This window comes from Littorina saxatilis, linkage group LG1 (assembly GCF_037325665.1).
Source record: "Littorina saxatilis isolate snail1 linkage group LG1, US_GU_Lsax_2.0, whole genome shotgun sequence".
NCBI classification, from domain to species: domain Eukaryota; kingdom Metazoa; phylum Mollusca; class Gastropoda; order Littorinimorpha; family Littorinidae; genus Littorina; species Littorina saxatilis.
This window is the reverse complement of record NC_090245.1, coordinates 82,982,793-83,006,873: the sequence shown is the minus strand read 5'-3', so window position 1 is coordinate 83,006,873 and position 24,081 is coordinate 82,982,793. Positions and strand designations below refer to the sequence as shown.

The window sequence follows — 24,081 nt, the reverse complement described above, 5'->3', positions numbered from 1 at the left end:
TACGTCAGTATACGTGACGTTCAAAATATTGATTGTCATTGCATTGCCGAAGCTGTGGGCACAGTACACGCTCATATCCCACACGTGTAAACAAGTATTTCAAACATTTTTTGTTTATTAGTTTATTTTGAGCAATGTTTGATTGATAATCGCGAAGAGTTGTGTCTTAATTGTCATATTTGTTTGTTTTGTTTGTTATACTATTTCATGTAACCCTAGGATTTAAAAAAAAAAACTTGCCTTGCCTTGCCTTACCAACCCTCGCTAACCCTTGCCTTGCCAACTTGTAACCACAACAGCAGGGCAAGGGTGATCAAATGTAACACCAACATAGCGCATTTGTGTAACCTTCTGCCGGTAGTGTAGAGGGCAGTAATTAGGCTGTGATTAATAGGTCACCCGATTTACTCATAATAGATTTTTCATTCACGCTCCGTTGACGATGACACGGACAGACAGGCGTGGTAGTGTTTTGATACAGACGCTCGATTCGCGGCCGGTACTCCTTTTCTTTTTCAATTCCTGCCGAATTGAATGGTGAACAGGTAAAAGGCACACAAGAGGGGTAACAAGGGCGGAGAAATACTTCCTACTCCAGTGGTCTTTGGTGACTTCCTTGGCTTCCACCACCCGCTCCTACACCCACGTTCGTCGATCCGGTTGGGTAGTTAGTGGCTTAATTCAGCTGGACAAGCCTGTATGTAATCTCTGTACTGACCTAACAAGGCCACGGGGACAATTACTGTGGTCAATGTTTCCATGGTGACTGTGACCTGTGGAGAGAAGAACGAGTGTCAGGCGATAGGTCGATTTGTCTCTGTCTGTATGTATAAATGGTTGTCCTGTCTGTTTTATCGTTTTTCAATAAGTCTGTCCGTATGTCCGCCTGTCCGTCAAAAGACAAAGACACAAATATAACCTGCCCATGTAGTCCCAATGTGCTTTCTTTGTGCCTTTTATTCTGGCTGTCTTGACAACTAAAACAGAATGATCCAGAAGATTATTTTTCAAACTATTTTATTTTATTTTATTTTACTATTTTTTTCATCAGCCAGAAACATATCACCAGTGCTTCTAGAAATATTCACCATTACCCTGCGGTTTGCAATCCAGCCAGCACTATAGAATGTCATCACTAAGTTTGCATGACTCTGTCGGTTTCAGTTCTGAACTCCGCCTTAATTGACATACGCGCCAACACCCGTTAGAATTAGTCGGTCAGCTATGTCAATTATTAAGATTGCGACAGTCATAAAAGTAGGTCGGTTGTTTTCATGTCAAACACCCGTAACGAGGACCCGCCGGGTGGAATTCCGGTTGGTTAACGTTTCATCAGTCTTCAGAAATGAATGTACTGAAAGAGTATTATGTGGACAGTCACGCGAACCCGCCGTTTGGCAGACAAAACGACTGATTCCGTGCTCGCCAATTTCTTCATGTGATTTTCCCTCTTAAACGTATCATTGCTTTTAATGTGGGACTGTTGGGGACACATTGTAAAACGAGGAAAGAAACTGCTTAGTACTCTACATGCAAGGTTCAGAGCTCTTGTTTGTGATGCTCTTTTGGCAATCTAATTTCTTCTCAGCCAAAATAAATAAATAAATAAAGAGATAATCACTTTTAATCAGCAGATTGTTTCGCACTATGAATAAGTGATATGAATAATTAAGAACAATCTAACATTGCCACCACAACGAATCGGAATTTACGAAACAACAGTTCACTAAAACAAAGTAATTAATTCAGTAATACAGTCAGTTGACATATTTGACCGTGGCTTTCACTTCAACATGCAACTTCATCTTTCACTGACTTTAACATGAAACTTCGGCTTTCACTTCAACATGAAACTTCAACTTTCACTTCAGCATGAAACTTGATCATCGAATGCTTTGTACTTTGAAATACGACCCTTATAACGCACAAGGCTTTGGGTTTACTAACCCGCTTAGTTATTTACCGTCTTTCGCAATCAATCAATCAAAATGAGGCTTATATCGCACGTATTCCGTGGGTACAGTTCTAAGCGCAGGGATTTTATTTATTTAATTTTTTTTTTTATATCTTTTTATGCAATTTATATCGCGCACATATTCAAGGCGCAGGGATTTATTTATGCCGTGTGAGATGGAATTGTTTTTACACAATACATCACGCATTCACATCGGCCAGCAGATCGCAGCCATTTCGGCGCATATCCTACTTTTCACGGCCAATGAGGTTTGACTTCCCTCCATCCGTGTGTACACCCTTATTAACCACCGACAACACGAACTAGTAAATTTAAACTTGTGGCTCTGTCATAACGTGTAATGTATCTTGCTGAAGGATTAATTCTTTCGCCGGCTGTAAACTATCCTTGGCACAAAGGGTCAAAAATCCAAAAAATAAGCCCTTAAAAAAATAAGGCCTTATTTTTGAAAATATGCCCATATTTTTGAAAATAAGCCCTTATTTCTAAAATAAGGCCTTATTTTCCATTATTAAGGCCTTAAATCTTTAAGCCCTTAAAAAAATATGGGCATAAAAAAATAAGCCCTTATTTGAAAATAAGGCCTTACGAGAAATAAGGCCTTATTTCTGTAAGGCCTTAATAAAAATAAGGGCATAAAAAAATAAGGGCATAAAAAAAATATGGGCATAAAAAAATAAGGCCTTATTTTTTTGACCAATCATGAAGCTGAATAGAATTCGGCTGCGCCGCTCATGCGCAGAGATCTCATAACAAACATGGCGAATGGGGGGTTCAGAGATCGTGATGAATTTTTGAGAAGAACTTGTGCTGAAATTGCAAATTGCGAGAGAATTGGGGTTTCCGATGAGGTGTATGTTCGCTCAAGATAAGCATTGTTTACATGAAATGACTGTTTGATTTATATCAGTGTAACAATCATCTTGATCTTGCTCTAGCTCCGGATGCGCAGTAGCGATGCGCAGAAAAATATGGGCATATTTTTTTTAAGGGCTTATTTTTTTATGGGCATATTTTTATAAGGGCTTATTTTTTTAAGGTCATAACAGAAATAAGGCCTTATTTCCGTAAGGCCTTAACAGAAATAAGGCCTTATTTCATTATGCCCTTATTTCCTAATGGCTGTAAATATTTAAGGCCTTATTTCTAAAATAAGGCCTTATTTATAGAAATAAGGGCTTATTTTCAAAAATATGGGCTTATTTTCAAAAATATGGGCATATTTTCAAAAATATGGGCATATTTTTTTAAGGGCTTATTTTTTGGATTTTTGACCCTTTGTGCCAAGGATAGTAAACTTTGAGTTCGGAGTATGAGGCCAAGGTTAGTTTGAAACAAGACACAGTTTTTGCTAACACAGTGGAACCCCCATTTTAAGACCCCCGATTGTAGATTGCCTTTTTTTTTTAAAAGACCTTGATGTTTACCTCTTGATTTACCTCTGATTTACCTCTTGATTTACCTCTGATTTAAGACCGTCTACCTCTTTTTGAGACCTGATTTTCACAGATTTTCAGTGCGCGGGTCTTAAAAAGAAGGGTTCCATTGTATTGGCAACTAAACAGTCTATAGTTTCTGAAAACCACACGTTAATTATGAGAATAAAAGTTGGGTTTTTTAAACTTTAAAAAAAGTGAGTGTATGAACAAGAAAATCGAAATACTGAGTAGCGTACTCCACGTCAGAAAGATAAAGCGGGAGAGACAGTGTGTGTGTGTGTGTGTGTGTGTGTGTGTGTGTGTGTGTGTGTGTGTGTGTCTGTCTGTCTGTCTGTCTGTCTGTCTGTCTGTCTCTGCCTGTCTCTGCCTGTATGTCTGTTTCTTTACAGAAGGAAAGCTATATTTTTAATGAGCAGTTAGCATTGCCTATATTCACCCCTCACGGCATTGCAACAGTCAATTAAAGTTCCCGAAGTGAACCGTGTATTTCGACACTCGGCGGGTAGTATCTTTCATGGAACTTCCTCAACGAAAGAAAACGCAAGAACAGATTCACTCAGCCGTGCCAAATATGCTGTCGACAATTCTTTGTCGCTCATTGTGGGAGTATGACCCAATTCTGCTTGGCTGCCTTTCAAACCCTTACGCGTCAAGTTATCGTATAAATATATACTAGATGAATACCCGCTTGGGCCGGGTACCCGGCGAAAAGAAGTAGAGCCGAATACCCGGCTTCGCCGGGGACCCGGCTTAGCCGGGTACGAAGGAAGGGAGATAAACGCGCAAAACACTGGAGAAGATAAGGAAGAGTTACTGGGAATGGATGTACAAAAAAACGAAAATCGGTTCAGCGCTGCGCGCTGAGAGCACGTGTTGAAAATTTTCATCGACCAGATTGTGTTTTGGGTGTACCTGAATATGCCCACCAAATTTGAAGCAGATCCATCGAGAACTTTGGCCGTGCATCGCGATATCACTTTTTTATAAAGTACCTTTTTGGAAAATAAACGTATACTTTTAACATCCTACTCCCAATGCTTCTGGAGACAACGGGTGCCAAACCCAATCATATTAAATCAGACTATCTAGAAGAAGAACTTACCCCTCTTAACAAACTTTTATCATCACCACTCCTGCCCACCCCGTCATCCTCCCCTCTTCGCTCACCCTTACCAGCTCCTTAGCGTATCACCAATTCTTGTCCCAAATAGAAATATTTTTCTGAGAGGACGTTAACTCCCCCCCTTTAGTTTACACGGGGTAACCGGCGAATCCTTCGATTTGCACACATACGAAAAATCAACAGCCTGGCTACTATCTGTGCAGTTAGATATTTATTTTTATTTATTAATTTCATGACTGGTACTTATGTCAATTTACGAAACAAATTTAGCAAAAATGTCTCACTCGACACAGAAAAAAACACCTTTGTTGTTGATTGTTGGTAGTGTGTCCTAGCGGCAAGTGAAAGGATGCTACAACCCAACACAAACCCTGCAGGGGCGGATCCAGGGGGGGGGTCCGGGTTTTACCGGACCCCACCCCAGCCTAAAAAAAATGAAAATAATAAAGAAAGAAATTTGAAGAAAAAAAAAGATGGCTCACATTGCACCAGCTAGATTGCTCCATTTTCCTTGTTTTTATCCAAATTTTGCCCCGGACCCCCCTAGGAGCCGGCCTTTGTTTTCTAGATGACGGTTTTGGAAGGTAGTTGGGTAATTTGTTGGCTCAGGTTGCACCAGATCGGCCACTTTCCTTGTTTTGATCCAAATAAGTCTTCTTTAACTTAACTTGCTTTTGGAAGGTTTAAGAGGGGAAGTTTCTTGGCTCAGATTGTGCCAGATTGCTCCATATGTTCCATGTTTTTATCAACATTTACCCCCGAACCCCCCAAGGAAGTTGGGGCGCGGCTTTGCGCCCTAGACTAAACGCTTCGCGTCGTCGATCTGCTGAAGAAATTTGGAAACCGGCCCCCCCCTTAAAAATCATGATGTGATCCGCCCCTGGCCTGTATAGATGTATGGTGATACACGTGATAGTTTACACGAGAAGGAATTATCTTTCAGCTGAGATGGCATAGTTTTCCTCGACAAGATTCTAAAATATGATCGTTATCTATATATACTAGAATGAATACCCGCTTCGCCGGGTACCCGGCTTCGCCGGAAAGATACCTGGCTTCGCCGGGAAGAAGTAGAGGAATACCCGGCTTCGCCGGGTGGATCGCGAGACAGAGTAGCGGTTCGCCGGCTTACAGGTGTTGCCTTGCGAGCTATAAATAGCTCACAACTTCTAAGGCGAACAACTCTGCAGAGTCTGTTGAGTGAATGGCGACGGTAGTCTCCCTGTCACACCCGCCCCCGTTTGAATGAACTTTGTCCCCAAAGTTCCGAACCATGGACCCGCCAAGCTTAGGTCCCTCCCAGATTCGTGGAATGGGAACAGCACGTAAATGATTCAGTGGCCATAATGCCATTTCTGAACATATCAGTGAGTCCCATCCCTGTCGACGACGCCGAATGTAACCGATTGCCGAAACACCACAATCACCTTTGGAGGCAAAGTCCACTCAAACAGGATTGAGAAATTTAGAGCTTATCTCTAAGCCCTTTAAAAACTGTTATGGCTTCTCAAAGGAAGGCCAGAACATACAGACACACCAAAGCCGCCAGACCACATCACAAACAGAACTCTACAATCCCGGCACAGGTGTTGCCCACACACACACACACACAGAAGCCGTATACATATATATATATATCTATATGTATAAATATATAGAGATAGATGACAGTGTATTTTTCGCGTGGCTATAAATTTATTCGACCTTTGCACTTTTACAGTGAGGACAACTTACGGGTGCAAGAAAAGCGTTCTGGACAGTGCAGTGACCTTCTAAAAATAGTAACGGGAATATCTGAAGCTGCTTGTCATACCGTAGCGCGCCACACGAAGGAAGGGAGATAAACGCAAAACACTGGAGAAGATAAGGAAGAGTTACTGGGAATGAATCTACAGAAAAACCAAAATCGGTTCAGCGCTACGCGCTGAGAGCACGTGTTGAAAATTCTCATCGACCAGGTTGTGTCCGGGGTCTACCTGAATATGCCCACCAAATTTGAAGCAGATTCATCGAGAACTTTGGCCGTGCATCGCACACAGACACACAGACACAAGTCGTATATTATATACTAGAGGAATACCCGGCTTCGCCGTGGTGAATCGCGAGACAGAGACAGACAGCGTGGCGGTTCACCACAATCACCTTTGAAGGCGAAGTCCTGTCAAACGGGATTGAGAATTTTAAAGCTTATTTCTAAGCCCTATATTATCTGTTATGGCTTCTCAAATGCCAGAACATACAGACAGACAGACAAAATCCGCCAGACCCCATCACAAACAGAACTCTACAATCCACAGGTGTTGCCCACACACACACACAAACACACACACACACACACACACACACAGAAGCCGTATATATATATATATATATATATATATATATGTGTATATCTATATCTATAGATGACAGTGTATTTTTCGCGTGGCTATAAATTGATTCGACCTTTTCACTTTTACAGTAAGGACAACTTACGGGTGCAATGAAAGCGTTCTGGACAGTGCAGTGACATTCTAAAAATAGTAACGTAGTAACGGGAATATGGATTGCCGCCACACGAAGGAAGGGAGATAAACGCTGAAAACACTGGAGAAGCTAGGGTCCCTCCCAGGTGGAATGGGAACAGCACGAAAATGATTCAGTGGCCTGAACATTTCATGTTGAGTCCCATCGCTGTCGACGACGCCACATGTAACTGAGTGCCGAAACACCACAATCACCTATGAAGGCAAAGTCCACTCAAACGGGATTGAGAATAACTGTTATGGCTTCTCGAAGGAAGGCCTGAACATACCGACACATCAAAGCCGCTAGACCACATCACAAACAGAACTCTACAATCCACAGGTGTTGCCCACACACACACACAAACACACACACACAGAGAAGCCATATATATATATATATGTATATATATATCTATAAATATATAGAGATAGATGACAGTGTATTTTTCGCGTGGCTATCAATTGATTCGACCTTTTCACTTTTAGAGTAAGGACAACTTACGGGTGCAATCGTGACATTCTAAAAATAGTAACGTAGTAACGGGAATATGGATTGACGCCACACGAAGGAAGGGAGATAAACGCTGAAAACACTAGAGAAGATAAGGAAGAGTTACTGGGAATGGATCCAGAGAAAAACAGAGAAAAACCAAAATCGGTTCAGCGCTGCGCGCTGAGAGCACGTGTTGAAATATCTCATCGATGAGGTTGTGTCCGGGGTGTAGCTGAATACGGTCTCCAAATTTGAAAAAGATCGACCGAGAACTTTGGCCGTGCATCGCGAACAGACACACAGACACACATACACTAGTCGTATCTATATATATATATATACGACTAGTGTCTGTCTGTCTGTTCGCGATGCACGGCCAAAGTTCTCGATGGATCTGTTTCAAATTTGGTGGGCATATTCAGGTACACCCGGGACACAACCTGGTCGATGAGATATTTCACCACGTGCTCTCAGCGCGCAGCGCTGTGCGCTCAGAACCGATTTTGTGGTTTTTTTGTCGGGATCCACTACCAGTAACTCTTCCTTATCTTCTCCAGTGTTTTCAGCCGCGATTATCTCCCTTCCTCCGTGTGGCAAAGCCGGGTCCCAGGCGCAGCCTGGTATTCGGCTCTACTTCTTCCCGGCGAAGCCGGTACCCGGCGAAGCGGGTAATCATCTAGTATATATATAGATAGATACGACTTGTGTCTGTGTGTGTGTGTTCGCGATGCACGGCCAAAGTTCTCGATGGATCTGCTTCAAATTTGGTGGGCATATTTAGGTAGACCCCGGACACAACCTGGTCGATGAGAATTTTCAACACGTGCTCTCAGCGCGCAGCGCTGAACCGATTTTGGTTTTTCTGTTCATCTTCCCAGATCCATTCCCACTAACTCTTCCTTATCTTCTCCAGTGTTTTGCGTTTATCTCCCTTCCTTCGTGTGGCGTCAATCCATATTCCCGTTACTATTTTTAGAAGGTCACTGTCCACAACGCTTTCATCCCGGCGAAGCCGGGTATTACTCTTCCTTATCTTCTCCAGTGTTTTGCGCGTTTATCTCCAAAAAACGCCGAGTTTGCTCAGAAACAGTAAAGCCATAATTTCCTTCCGGTCGTGTAAACAATCGAGTACATCAAGTCAGATCTGCCCAGGCGGGCTTTTTACATGGGATACGAGCATCCTTCCACTTAGACACGTACCAAAACTCAACAACCTGCCTGCTTTCTGCAGCAGATTACCACTGAGTGGGTTCTTTTGATGCCATGATTAATTCCGCAGGTTGACATAAATGTATGTTACGAAATTACAGGCAAAAGTTCCACACACTGCCGCCAGAAATCAGCTAGGCGACTGTACTGAGAATGTCTATCTTCAAGAGGAAGGATTTGCATATTACATGTGAAAGCTTCAATGGGCAGAACTATGGTGACTCAGTGATTTGCACGTACATTGTGCAGCTGGAGTTTTTTTCCCTATATTTTGTTCCCTTTTTTGTTTGGTGGCCACTGGAGGGACAATCCACCGGGAGCATCTCGTTACTCCCCCGTATCGTTACTCCCCCGGCTCGTTACTCCCCCGGCTCGTTACTAACCCTAACCCTAATATAGGTCCCTGGGGGGAGTAACGAGCCGGGGGAGTAACGAGCTGATCCCCAATCCACCCACCCTCACCACGCCCCTCCCCCGCCCCTCTCGGCCATGTAGTCAAGCAGCTGCCAGTCAAGACCCGAAAATAGCGGATGAGTTTCTACTGTTCTTGACATAATTCGCATATTTCCCAGACACCTGTTTCGTCGTATATCTTCCAAATTGTACCGATAGCTCAGCACTGCATTCTTTCTCTGCCTTGTTCTCATCTTGTGCCTGCCATCCGGCACGCGAACCATTTCGCATCGCGCGCGCCGCATCCATTCAGTCTTGTTGCTACGACCACGCATTTTGTTCTGTCTCTCTCTCTCTCTCTCTCTGCCTCTCGAAACACACTATTTGGTGTCAAGGCGGAAGGCAGCCTCGTTGTGGCGTGCGCGGCCTCTCAAGGCCAAACATTTTGCTAGTCAGATGATAACACGACTGCCCAAAAAACTGAGAAATGCTACGAAACGACACCGGCAAATCCTCCTATCTTCTGCCGTCCTGTCGTCTGTGATGTCGTCTCCTTCCACCCCGACCATGACCAACATCCCAGTGATTGAGGTGGGGGAAGAACTGAGGTAAGGAAAACGGTCAACTGTTCCGTTCGTCTGCAAGGCTGGCTGGACTCCTCGGCCGATTCATACTGCGGGGTCGCATCGGCCTATTTTTCGCCTCGAACGTGACCACGGGCTGTTTTTCAGCTTGATTGATCGGTCGATTGCTTTGTAGTCTTTCGTCTTGCTCATACTTGAACGTGCCTTTGAATGCAAATTGGTTTTTGTTTTTTCCCTTGCGTTGAACAATTAGCGACGTGTGTTTGTGAGCTATCAGTATCATGCAGCCGGTCTGTGTTCTCTCATACGCACATGCGCCAGTGAAAGGCCTGGAAGAGCTGTGTGGGTGTTTTTGTTGACATCGTGGACTCAGTTATCGCTGTGTTGTCACTCTCGCTGTTTGTATACCGTACGTTCATATTTACACGTGGTGTGGGGTGTTCTGACCGTTGTATTTGTTGTGTGCCTCATGTGATGAATACACGGGGAAGATTTGTCACAATAATAATGCATTTATGCGAACACTCCTGCACCAAAATCTGTGTGCACAGCTAGTATGACTTTATTCTGTATCTGCAGGAGTGGTTAATTATACTGGTCAATATAAGTACATAGTATAATTAATACCTAATTGTGCTTTTGCTTTTTTGAGAGAATCACATTTGTTTGAGGAAATTAAGCATACAGTACGAGTGCCACCTTCAGAATTAACTGTGAAGGTCAAGAGAATTTTGTTTGAAAAGTGAGGGTCAGCAATTGAATGCAAGGGTCAAGGAAAATAATCTTTTACCCCCTGTTTTGTAAAAACACGAACTAACAAGTCAATTACAGATTGGCATGTCAAAAGCACTCACAAAACATACAGGGAAACAGCAACCGGAATTTCCACCAGTACATGTACATGTACGTGTATAAGAAATGACATCGCTCAGAGATTGCCTTGTTTGTTCTGTCAAAAGATATATATATATGGTTACACCTCAGGGTTACATTTACTAGTGCGCCCTGAGTCGCCTTGTGGTAAGATATGTGCACGTTAATAAATTCTCGTATTATTATTATTATTATTATTATTCATTCATCTAAATGAATAGCTGTACCTAATGTTCTCTTACCAGCTGTTGCTTCATGTAGATCAAATGACAGCTCATTTTGTGATATTTCTTTTGTGAATGTTTGATGGTTAATTACTAGAGTGCATAACATATATATTATCATAAACATCAAAATCACCAGCAACTGATATGGTGTAATAAAGTTTTCACTTGTTATTCGTGCTCCAGGTGTTTTTTATGCAGTGTGCAGTTTGCCTGATGGTGACAGTTCACAAGTTGTTTTTTTGACTCACCTATAGCTATATTATGTACAGTACTTGAGTGAGTTTTAGTACAGTGGAACCCCCCCCTAGGATGTCGTTAAGGGTCGGACATCGGACATAGACCGATTAAGAGGCTCACATGTCCGATTCACATAACCGCATGGCGGTCAGATGTCCTATTGTTTTCAACTGAGCGCTGGCATTGTCCGATAAGAACTCAATTCCTTCGGACAGCGCAATATTTGTTAATGTTCCTTTCAAGATACACATTTTCAAAAAGCGACCAAGCACTCTCGCGTACAGGTGCACTGAAGTTGTGCAGTGTGGATCTTGTTTGGGTGACACCCGTCTACAGCATATTAAAGTTAGGAGTATGGGAGACAATTCCAACTGACTAATTAGTCTTGCGTCTGCTTTTGCTTTCAGTTCGGCGAGCGTCATTCTTAAAAATGAAAAAATTCTGACATCCTCTTGAAATTTCTGAAAGCGGTCAAATGTCCTATTGATGCTGAAGAGCTAGGACATTTGTCCTATAGGTATGAATTTGTAGCAACATTCCTGCCCCCCTTCTTGCTTCATGATCAAAATCAAGTTAAAATGGAAGAGGTATTAATGCCCTCAATTAGCATTTATTAGATAAGACCTTTGTCTGTTCCAACTCCGCTGCGACAGAGGTAGCTTTTCCTGGACGCGGATCTGTTTAGACTGGGATCCCTCGGTTTTTGAGTCACTTGAGAAAAAGTGACTCTATGTAATCGGTCAGTGTTAGTCTGTCCGGCCGGCCGTCCGTAGACACCACCTTAACGTTGGACTTTTCTCGGAAACTATCAAAGCGATCGGGCTCATATTTTGTTTAGTCGTGACCTCCAATGACCTCTACACTTTAACGATGGTTTCGTTGACCTTTGACCTTTTTCAAGGTCACAGGTCAGCGTCAAAGGAAAAATTAGACATTTTATATCTTTGACAAAGTTCATCGGATGTGATTGAAACTTTGTAGGATTATTCTTTACATCAAAGTATTTACATCTGTAGCCTTTTACGAACGTTATCAGAAAAACAAGGGAGATAACTAGCCTTTTCTGTTCGGCAACACACAACTTAACGTTGGGCTTTTCTCGGAAACTATAAAAGTGACCGGGCTCAAATTTTATGTGAACGTGACTCATTGTGTTGTGAATAGCAATTTCTTCCTGTCCATCTGATGCCTCATATAATATTCAGAACTGCGAAAGTGACTCGATCGAGCGTTTGCTCTTCTTGTTTACCGTAGCAAGAGCACAATTAACTGTCCTGAGCAGACCACCTCCTATCCTTTAAAGGCACAGTGCAGCTCACAGCCTTCGTTTTGCGTTTTTGTTGCAGCTGAGTGCATTTACAATTCAAAAATCCTCCTATGGTAGTAAAACAAACCCAAAACTACCCAACGACGACATCTGTGAAGCTCGACAGTTTCTTGTTCACACGAGTGCATAAATTAACCTAGTTATTACGTGGTGTTTGGTCGGAGTTCGATTCAACTGAGTGATTCCGGCCTCCATTTTGTTTTACACAAACACATGATGACGTCTGACATAGTTTGCTAGTGACGTGTCTTTTTGTGCATGATGCGGTGATCTACCTGATCTAAATTTAGATCCGAAAATAGGCCAAGACCAGCCGGGTCCGAGTACGAAATTAATTCGTACAAAAATCACAGTTCTTGACTCTTTGGGTGCAAGTCAATGAAACTTGGTAGTTCTTCTAACGGATAGCTGCCTCAGGTATGACTAAAAGCCCCAGGGGCTCCGTGCACCTGGATTTGACAAGTTCAGTACCTTTAAGGCGGTATTGTACACCTGTATTATATAAGTCCTTCTTTTAGTCAAAACACCAGTAAAATATTACAGAATAACAGGGATCACGTTTTACTACTAGAAATGTTGGGGTTTTCGCTTGTTTAAAACTCAACATAACAGAAATATTTTAGTATTTTAGGCAGCTGATCATTTATATATACTGGTTGATATTTCTTTTGGCGTTTTTTTTTTCTTCCTTTTTCTGGCAAATAAAAGGATTCATGTTTTGACTGGTTGATGTAACACAACTAACAGAGGCAGTGGTTTCTCTGAGAGCCCAGAGTAATTGTCATTGTGAAGTGAATACCAGTTTAGAAAATGTCTTGCGCAATTACTGAATGAGACAAATGTTTATTTTTCTACATTTGCTGAAAATCTTTTGATTTTGATGCGTTTAAATTAATGCCTCTATAAGTGGGACAAAGAAGGGATAAGAGTTTAGAGAGTTCTGTAATATTAATTTTGAACTGTTATGTTTTTGAGTCACTTGAGAAAAAGTGACTCTATGTAATCGGTCAGTGTTAGTCTGTCCGGCCGGCCGGCCGGCCGTCCGACCGGCCGGCCGGCCGTCCGTAGACACCACCTTAACGTTGGACTTTTCTCGGAAACTATCAAAGCGATCGGGCTCATATTTTGTTTAGTCGTGACCTCCAATGACCTCTACACTTTAACGATGGTTTCGTTGACCTTTGACCTTTTTCAAGGTCACAGGTCAGCGTCAAAGGAAAAATTAGACATTTTATATCTTTTCTCGGAAACTATCAAAGCGATCGGGCTCATATTTTGTTTAGTCGTGACCTCCAATGACCTCTACACTTTAACGATGGTTTCGTTGACCTTTGACCTTTTTCAAGGTCACAGGTCAGCGTCAAAGGAAAAATTAGACATTTTATATCTTTGACAAAGTTCATCGGATGTGATTGAAACTTTGTAGGATTATTCTTTACATCAAAGTATTTACATCTGTAGCCTTTTACGAACGTTATCAGAAAAACAAGGGAGATAACTAGCCTTTTCTGTTCGGCAACACACAACTTAACGTTGGGCTTTTCTCGGAAACTATAAAAGTGACCGGGCTCAAATTTTATGTGAACGTGACTCATTGTGTTGTGAATAGCAATTTCTTCCTGTCCATCTGATGCCTCATATAATATTCAGAACTGCGAAAGTGACTCGATCGAGCGTTTGCTCTTCTTGTTTACTTTTAAGCATTATAATTTCCCATATTCATGTTACTCTCCTTCTCATCGAGGAAGTGCATTTGTAAATATAAATGTGTGTTAGTTTAGATAACATAAAAGAAGAAAACTTTAAAGTCCATATACGTGTAACTTGGTCATTCCTCTTTGGACCCTACGGCTTTAAGAAAGCACCTTGACACACAGAAAACTGAGGACCCCTGTGTACTGCTTGCTGGCTGTTTTTGTGAAATATTACTTCTGTATTCTTTGCCTGGGTCCTAGCATTAAAAAGAGTGCCTGTTATGAGAGATGTTTCCCGAGGACAAAGTTCAGGGTAAATGTTTACATAATACAGGCTGGGGTGACCTAGAGAGAGAGGATTTCGTTTCAGTTTGTGTGGGGAGTTGAGGGAGACACTGAATGGATCATTTTGTTTCACAAGAGTTAGAGTGCCATGGGTTTATTATTCATTTATTGTCCCTTTCTCATTAAATTGATTAATTCACTCTTTCTTACTGTTATGGGTCTCTCTTGACTGTCTGTTCCTCCCTCCCTTCCTCCCTCTCGCTAATACTGGCACACACACACACATGTATGCAATCAAATTTGCAGAGCAAGCAACTTGAGCCGCATCAAACAAATTTCTTATGTGTAAGTTAGAAAGAGAGAGAATATTATGAATGGACTTTGATGGAGAACAATCATGCTTATGTCTGTGCTCATATTTGTGTTTAAAAGAGAGAGAGGGGAAGAAGTTTGTGTGATTGTGTTGTGAGAGACTGAGAATGGATTGATTGGTTGTTGTTTTTTTAGTGGTTTTTTTTTAGAACAATAACAGATTGTGTTTGCATACATGTGCATGACTATGTGTACGATGTATAAATGTATATATATGTAGGTGCAAGCAGGGAATGTTGATGCATACATAATTATAGGCCTTGCATATGGTAGCAAAGAAAGCCACCCAAGAGAGAAAGCATTAATGGAGATGAGTATAGAGAGAATGCAGGAGGGGGATGGTGTTCATAATGTCAATCTCTAGCTGTCTGCATGAGTGAGCAAAATGTGTGTCACTTGTGAGTGGGGAGGTTGGGGTGAATTATGCTTTCTGTGGCAGGCCCGAATTAGACAGATAAGTTCACTACAGTAGGTTGTACAAGAAACTGCTCACTGGGCTTGAAAAAGAGAAGAGAATAAAAAGAATGTGCGATCTTTTACTGAAGTCTTTCCCCTCTTGGTGTACATATGCAAGACGAGCAAACAGAACTCCGAGGCTGCATCTTACAGATCTGTTTTCATGCATTAAATAGTACATTTACAGATTGAATATTGTATGCCCCCCTACAAAAAATCATGCTTTCGGGTGCATTGAAGTACATGTATACCATCCACTAAATAAGCAAACCCCATGGCCCTTAATGGCATGACTGCTCTGTCAAGCTGTGTGTACATTTAATGCCTAAGCTGAAGTATTTTGGTGTCAGATCTCTCTCTCTCTCTCTCTCTCTCTCTCTCTCTCTCTCTCTCTCTCTCTCTCTCTCTCTCTCTCTCTCTCTCTCTCTCTCTCTCTCTCTCTCTCTCTCTCTCTCTCTCTCTCTAAAGATTTTAGTCAAGCAGTATGTAAGAAATGTTAAGTCCTTTGTACTGGAAACTTGCATTCTCCCAGTAAGGTAATATATTGTGCTACGTTGCAAGCCCCTGGAGCAATTTTTTGAGTCACTTGAGAAAAAGTGACTCTATGTAATCGGTCAGTGTTAGTCTGGCCGGCCGGCCGGCCGTCCGTAGACACCACCTTAACGTTGGACTTTTCTCGGAAACTATCAAAGCGATCGGGCTCATATTTTGTTTAGTCGTGACCTCCAATGACCTCTACACTTTAACGATAGTTTCGTTGACCTTTGACCTTTTTCAAGGTCACAGGTCAGCGTCAAAGGAAAAATTAGACATTTTATATCTTTGACAAAGTTCATCGGATGTGATTGAAACTTTGTAGGATTATTCTTTACATCAAAGTATTTACATCTGTAGCCTTTTACGAACGTTATCAGAAAAACAAGGGAGATAACTAGCCTTTTCTGTTCGGCAACACACAACTTAACAACTATAAAAGTGACCGGGCTCAAATTTTATGTGAACGTGACTCATTGTGTTGTGAATAGCAATTTCTTCCTGTCCATCTGATGCCTCATATAATATTCAGAACTGCGAAAGTGACTCGATCGAGCGTTTGCTCTTCTTGTTGATTAGTGCTTTTGTGAACAAGAAACAATTAACAAGTGGCTCTATCCCATCTCCCCCCCTTTCCCCTTTTGATTAGTGCTTTTGTGAACAAGAAACAATTAACAAGTGGCTCTATCCCATCTCCCCCCCTTTCCCCGTTGCGATATAACCTTCGTGGTTGAAAACGACATTAAACACCAAATAAAGAAAAAAAGAAAGCTTTGAAGTCCACTGCAGGGATGAACCGTATCAAATAATCAATAATTCATCAGCATGGATTCAAAGAAGCATGGGGATCATGATCATGTTACTGTCCTCACATTAACACACGTGTATACAAGTGTGGGCGTACATGACGAAGTTGAATGTACCATTTGTACAGAGAAACAACAGGAGCACACTCACACACACACACACACACACACACACACACACACACACACACACACACACACACATAAGAACTCACATGTCTTTTGCAACGCTTTACACAGAGACCACAGAAGTTCGTACATTAAATCCATGCTCTCCTTTAAAATTGCATCTTGTTTCTTCTGTATTTTGCAGGAAATCTATGCCCTCCCTGTCAGTGGCTTTTGACCAGCAACTGCTGCTTGATACCGAAAATGGGGGTGACCTCGGGGACGCCGGTCATCGGGAATTACGCAAGTCCGGTGGCTCTGGGGCAAGCACATCCGGTTCCAACGGAGGGGAGATTATCACTACACAGATTGATAGCAGGTGTGTGATTAGATTGTATTTGTAAACAGGTGTGTGATCAGACTGAAATTAGGCGTGGGATCAGATTAAAATTAGGTGTGTAATTAGACTAAAAGCAGGTGTGTGATCAGACGGAAAGCAGGTGATAGATCAGACCGAAAACAGGTGTATGGTCAGACTGAAACAGGTGACTGGCAAGACTGAAAGTAGGTGTGTCGTTAAAACTAAGACTAAAAACAGGTGTGTGTCAAGACTGAAAGCAGGTGTGTGATCACATTGAAAGCAGGTGTGTTATCAGACTGAAAGCAGGTGTGTAATCAGACTGAACCTGGGTGTGTGATAAGACTGAAGGCAGCCTTTTTATCAGACTAACAGCAGGTGTATGGTCAGACTAACAGCAGGTGTTTTATCAGACAGAAAGCAGGTGTGAGATCAGACTGAAAGCAGGTGTGAGATCAGACTGAAAGCAGGTGTGAGATCAGACTGAAAGCAGGTGTGAGATCAGACTGAAAGCAGGTGTGAGATCAGACTGAAAGCAGGTGTGTGATCAGACTGAAAGCAGGTGTGAGATCAGACTGAAAGCAGGTGTTTTATCAGACAGAAAGCAGGTGTGTGATCAGACTGAAAGCAGGTGTGTGATCAGACTGAAAGCAGGTGTGAGATCAGACTAAAAGCAGGTGTGAGATCAGACTGAAAGAAGGTGTGTGATGAGACTGATAGCATGTGAGTGATCACATTGAAACAGGTGTGCTATCAGACTGATATAGGTGTGTAATCAGACTGAAACAGGTGTATGATTAGACTACAAGAAGGTGTTCTATCGTACTGAGAGCAGGTGTTTGATGAGACTGAAAGCAGGTGTGTGATCAAAGTTAAAGCAGGTGTTTTATCAGACTTAAACTGAGCGTGTGATTAGACTGAAGCTGGGTATGTTATTAGACTGAAAGCAGATCGAGTGATGAGACTAAAGGCATTTATGATACATATATATCAGACTGAAAGCAGGTGCAGTGTGATCAGACTGAAAGCATTCGTGACTGAAAGAATGTGTGTGAAGTAAGGGAAAATAGGTGTTGTATATGTGTGTGTGTGCTTGTGATTGTGTTCATGTTTTTTTTCTTCTGCCGATGCATGTATGAGAGAAAGTTTTTGGACGCATGATGTCAAACAGGAGTAAATCAGACTGTAGATAGTTTGTGTGTTTGTGCATGCGGATATGTGAATGTGTGTGTGCACAAATAGGCTCGATAGTATTATATTGTTATGAATCTTGTCAGTCTTTGAAGTGAAGTTATGGGAAATATTTAGAGGCTTTCTTGTGAATCTGCAGCATTTAATTTGTGCTGTGTAATGTTGCAATTTGCTTATCCATTTTTTTCAGTCTTAATCAGGCCTAATTAAAGGGGTCATGCGTTGCTATTAGATTGTACAGTGTAGCTAATACACAAAGACATGATGAAACAATCATTTTCTTTCTGTTTACAGCAGCCCGAAGTTGCCATCATCAGAGTACAAGAAGATAGTAGAATATAGTGTAAGTGTTTAGAAAAAGGAGGATTCCTTTTACAATTTGCTTTATGCCTGCCCCCCCCCCCTCTCTCTCTCTCTCTCTCTCTCTCTCTCTCTCTCTCTCTCTCTCTCTCTCTCTCTCTCTCTCTCTCTCTCTCTCTCTCTCTCTCTCTCTCTCTCTCTCTCTCTCACATATGATATGTGCGGGTGTGTAAGCGCAGTATAAACTTATTATGGGTTACATGTATCATTAAAAAGACAGGTAGTAATAAAAATAATAATAGTAGTAGTGATCAACAGTATTGGAATGATAGTAAAGATAATAACGAAACCTTATATAGCGCGAACTACATAAGTGTTCTGTTCTCTCCGCGCTTTAGTCAGTGCTCTCAGAGGTTTCGAATATAACTGAAGAGTGAAAGATAGTTAAAGGCAGAGTAAGCCTCCCGTAAACCATCACAGATACGGTCAGGCTTTTACACACAGTACAAACACCATTTCATTTAAACACTCACCAATTGAGAACATCCTAGAACACCCTCCGTAAAGAGCGAACAATTTTCAAAGAATTTATTTTTGCGTGGTTTATCTTACCCCTGAGCCATCGTGAACCCGTGTGATCCAGTTTTCCCTTTTCACAATGCAGTCGTCATAGTTAGTCATTTGAATGCGACTCGACGTGAGCTTATCTACAATAGCACGTTTTTTTTATGCACGAAACAACGGCTGTGGTTCACAAGAACTCTAGCGATGGCTTTTGACTGTTGAGAGGAACAGCGATTTGCACTGATAAACCGGCCGTCGTCTGCTACGACCCTTGCGTGACCCTGCTTCCGGGCTTTTCTTTTTTTAAACTTTCACAACTTCGAATTGTTCTGATCTTGTCTTGATGAAAAACGAATTCTTTTATGATTAAAGAATGTTTGTGTAACAAGCTGTCAATTTATTATTTAGATTTTAAAAGTTAGGTCTAGCGCAAAAACGAGGCGCCGTTGTTGTTAACGGAACAAGTCTACGAAAATAAATTCTTTGAAAATGTCTCACGCTCGACAGAAAGCAGCCAGGATGTTCCCGTTCGGTGAGCGTTCAAATGGAAGTATGCTTGTACTGTATTTAGACGCTCGGGGAGCTCTGTGATGGTTTACGGGAGGCTTACTGTGCCTTTAACTCCGACAGTTGTGATTTCATTGCCTGTATTTTGATGTTACTACAGGACCTACCACCACATGTCAGCAAGTCAAAGAATGCCAAATTCCACAAGCTTTTCAAGAGTGTGCCGTTGGAGGAGTACCCTATTGACTGTGAGTTATGTGTTTTTTGATAATGAGAAGGACAGGGAGGGCAAGTGAATAAACAAATAAATGTATTATTTGACTAGGAGAGAGAGTGTGGATTTGTGCATGTGTGTGCATGTACTTCTGTCGATCAGCAGGTCCCTTGTGTGTGCCTTTGTCTGATCTTAAAATAGCGCTCTGCCTAATTTGTTAAAGATTCTGTGGTTATAATTTATGTTCATTTCTTTTTCTTTGCAGCTTACTCGTGTGCATTCAAAGGGGACATTCTGATCCATGGAATGCTGTATGTATCTCAGAACTGGATCTGCTTCTATTCAAAAATCAGGGCACGTGGCAGACTGGTACGTGGCTACTTTCTTTTCTTACTGAAGTCGTGTGCCATCATAATAATAACAATACTTTGTGGAAAGACTTCATGGAGAAACTTCTATGTGCTTTCTCTCTGTTTCTCTGTTTCTCTGTTTCTCTGTCTCTGTCTCTCTCTCTCTCTCTCTCTCTCTCTCTCTCTCTCTCTCTCTCTCTCTCTCTCTCTCTCTCTCTCTCTCTCTCTCTCTCTCTCTTCCTCCTTTGTCTTTATCTCTTCCTCCCCCTATACCCTTTGACCACTACAGGGAGCAGGATGTTTACATATTCATAAACAGCTTATTTGAACGTCCCATTCGTGAACTTAACACCCTAATGCACATGCACCCTTCGTCAGAGATGTTCACAAAACATCCTCCAACGGTAGAGTGCATTACATCACATTACACTTTACTGCACTACTTTACATCACACCAAACCATCTAGACTGTGTAGTGATATCTGCTCACTAGTCATGGTTATCCATATTGCCTGGCCACACAGCCAGCCTCAGCTTAGCCCTGCCTCTGCAGCAGTCTGAATTCAGCTATCACAGTGAACAGTCTATTGCTTCAGTACTCTCTTCTTTGTGCTTGTGTTTAACCTTATCTTTTAGTCTTATTTTCAATACAGTATAATCATTTGTATACATGCCTTCACTGTGTTGTCTATGTGTGTGAGTGTCATACTATGCATACATTATATCATTACATTGTGGAACCTCTGTTCGAAGACCCTCTATTATAAGACTCTCTTAATAATGGCTGGGATCCTCATTTTCTCAGATGTTTTTTTCAGTGTCCTTAAATTAAACTCTCTTAAGACCTACATTTCTCAGATGTTATGTGGTTTTAAAAACAAAGGTACCTCTGTCACCATAATAGAACTGCACTATACCATACTACACAGCACCAAACCAAAGTTCACTACACTACACAACACTACACTGCACCAAACCACGACACTACACTGCACCACACTAAGCTATCAGCAGACATAATTAAGGATTTATTGGACACTAAGTTGCCATTGACAAACTTCAACAAAATCATACGTTTTAGACTGTACTTCTTGTGCTTTTTACAGCTTGAAATTCCTTTGGAGAAAGTGATCAGCATTACAAGGGAGAAGCTGGCTCTCATCATTCCTAACGCTATCGGCATCCAGATCGCTGACCAGAAGGTGAGTGTTTGTGTTAGAGTACGCTTCATAAGCATAACTGCTGGCTTGTTTTTGTGCAGAGAATATCGTTATTAATTATATTTTGACTAGTCTAAGATCAGACTGCTGTTGTATACCATTTGAAGTTTTGTTTCTGGTTCAGGTTTTGTGGCAATTATGTATTGCACAAATAGACATTACTTCACACGACAAGCAAGTATGTAGAATACATTTATAAGCATCATGCTTGTTATAATTCTGTCGACTGAGTTTTTTTATGATTGAACCATAGAGAAATTCAAGTTTTACGCCCTCTAGGCAAAGCCAATAGGGGCATGTTTTCGTGTTTTACCCCCACTTGAGGTGAGATACACAAGTGTATGCATGTTGAGGTTGTATCAGCCATCTGCACTTACGACAGAATGACCGAGGTCTTTTATGTGACACTGGGGTGGGACATGTATACCGTGTCTGGGTCTGTACATAAAGTTGACCTGTGTCCGGCCCGGCCCAGATTCGAACCCGCAACCCTTGAGTCACAAGTCCAGTGCTCAACCACCTGAGCTACTCGAGCCCCCAATTGAACCATAGCTCAATGAGAAATTTGTAAACCAATGAGGTCCAGCTGTTTGCTTGTGTCATTAATAACGTTATTAGTATTTGTTGTTGTTGAGCGTACTTGCGCTTAAAACTTGCGGGGCCACTTATAAATAGTAGAGATCGAGAAAGCGATTTATTCATCCAAATGGTAAGATTACTGCCGTAGTGCGTCTTTGGAGGATTGAGTATCATTAAGTTATCATTTATCATGAACTTAAGATAATTTATATCTTTCACTTGTGTGCAGTATGTGTTTGGATCCTTCATGTCTCGGGACAACACATACAAACTGCTAGTCACCTTATGGAAGCACTCACAAGATTCGGTAAGTTGTGCTGTCTGCTGAAACAGTCCATTATACATAACATTAATATTTATAGCAATTTTGTTTACTTTTTGTAATTGTTTCTGTGTCTCAAATTCACCTTTCTTAGTAACAGTACATGTTTTTACGTTTAAAATTGTTCAATTGTTAGCTGCTTAACAATAGCTGTTACTGCACAAAGGATTACTGGCAAAGTGTTAGAGAGAACTCAAAAGAAATAGTAGGCAAGTTTATAGTTTTTAAGGAAATGAGTGTTTTAACATGTGTTTGTGACTTTATAGTGTTTGTAACAAGTGTGAGTTATTATGTGCTATTCTAACAAACAGTGAGGGGAGCAGTTACTGAGCTTTGCAAATGTTCTCTTATTTGCAAGCTTACTTTGAGTTATGTGTTTGATTCTTTGTGATGGTGAAAGGGCAAAATATCAGTGTACCTTAGTATGCCCAACTTGAAATGTACTACATGTATTTCTTGAACTATTTAACCCGTCCAATACAAGTCCACCAAGCTTCAACATTTTTTGTCATATCACCCTAACACTTGAACTCGTGACAAATTCTGTCTGAGTTGTATTGTTCTGGTTCAAAGTGTCTTTACGAAAAAAAATCTGTCATCTTTTGTCTCTTTGTCAAGTGTGTATGTGTCTTTATCTTCACATTTGCTGATTTTCACTGTGGATGAGAACTGTTTGCCTTTCTCTGAGTACACCATGTTTTTTCTGTTCCCACTTGGGATTTCCTCAGACTGACTCGACCAATACAAAAGAAAACGAACTGTCCTGCTATGAAGACTTTGTAAGTGCCGAGTACTTCTTTTTCTGCCTGCCGCAGTTATCATAGTGTGTACACACCTAGTGCAAGGGAAGGAATAACTCTACGTTGTATGACCCAGTGTCCCAGACTGTTGCCCTTTTCTCCTCCTTTTTATTTATTGCATGAAATTTTCATAACCGCATGCACTTCTAGAGCCTTGTCTTGAGGAACTATAAAGCACCTGTGGAAACAGGGGTTGCTTGTTTATGTTAGGAAAATTATTAACTTTTTAACCAATGTACAGTAATTCAACGACTTTCTCTTAGAAATGAGCGCAGCGCCTTCACTTTCAGGTGTGGATTTGCAGTCCTTTTTTTTCTCCAAAGAAAGTTTGGGGAGTTTTATAATTAAAAGGTTGACTAGTAAGCATTGTCTTTGCCTGTTAAACTCTCAAATGAGGCCTGTAATTGACAAAGGTTATGATTATTGGGGTAAGCTTTGTATCTAAAAGCTGAAATCTTCAAAGGTATTGCTTATTCTGTCCCTCACAAGACCCCACCCCATCCTCAACCAGAATATGCTCAAAAGAAATCTCTTTATCATCGAACGCTGAATAAGAAGAAAAAGAAGCTCAAAGAAAACTTGTTTCATCAGGCTGAAATTTGAGTATGCGATCGTTATTGTTTGGAGAGATCGAGGGAGTCGTGCACTGTTAATTTCATCTGAAACAATTGAGTTATGAGGATTTGTGTTGTAAAAGTGTGCTGGATAATTGTGAAACAGCAGGATTGTATCAGCTGGTACTCTGTTATTTTTCACTTTCCTTGTTCACATTTTCCTTCTGAAGAGCAGAATTTAGAAAAGCCAAAAAGAAGTATTCTGTATATAAATTATAAGCAATCATAAAAGGACAGGGGTAATTATAGGTTTTACCAGTGGTTGTGCGTGGGAGGTAGTAAAGGAGGTTAGATGAGTGGGTTACCCCCCGTGGGTTAGGGGGAAGAATTTACCCGATGCTCCCCAGCATGTCGTAAGAGGCGACTAACGGATTCTGTTTCTCCTTTTACCCTTGTTAAGTGTTTCTTGTATAGAATATA

At 41.4% G+C, this 24,081-nt stretch overlaps 1 protein-coding gene across 2 annotated transcripts in view; it reads left to right on the top strand.

Annotated features, from left to right (window-relative positions):
* The window catches only part of LOC138981716 (GRAM domain-containing protein 2B-like), a 126,829-nt gene that overhangs the window by 81,750 nt on the left and 20,998 nt on the right, over positions 1 to 24,081 (top strand). Inside the window, exons 2-8 of one of the 2 annotated variants that reach the window (XM_070354767.1) lie at positions 16,848 to 17,021; positions 18,486 to 18,534; positions 19,723 to 19,810; positions 20,042 to 20,145; positions 21,233 to 21,328; positions 22,155 to 22,232; positions 22,976 to 23,026. In XM_070354767.1, coding sequence (XP_070210868.1) covers positions 16,848 to 17,021; positions 18,486 to 18,534; positions 19,723 to 19,810; positions 20,042 to 20,145; positions 21,233 to 21,328; positions 22,155 to 22,232; positions 22,976 to 23,026 — 640 coding nt within the window. The remainder of the gene's footprint in view (positions 1 to 16,847; positions 17,022 to 18,485; positions 18,535 to 19,722; positions 19,811 to 20,041; positions 20,146 to 21,232; positions 21,329 to 22,154; positions 22,233 to 22,975; positions 23,027 to 24,081) is intronic. The other variant, XM_070354778.1, reaches the window with a different exon arrangement.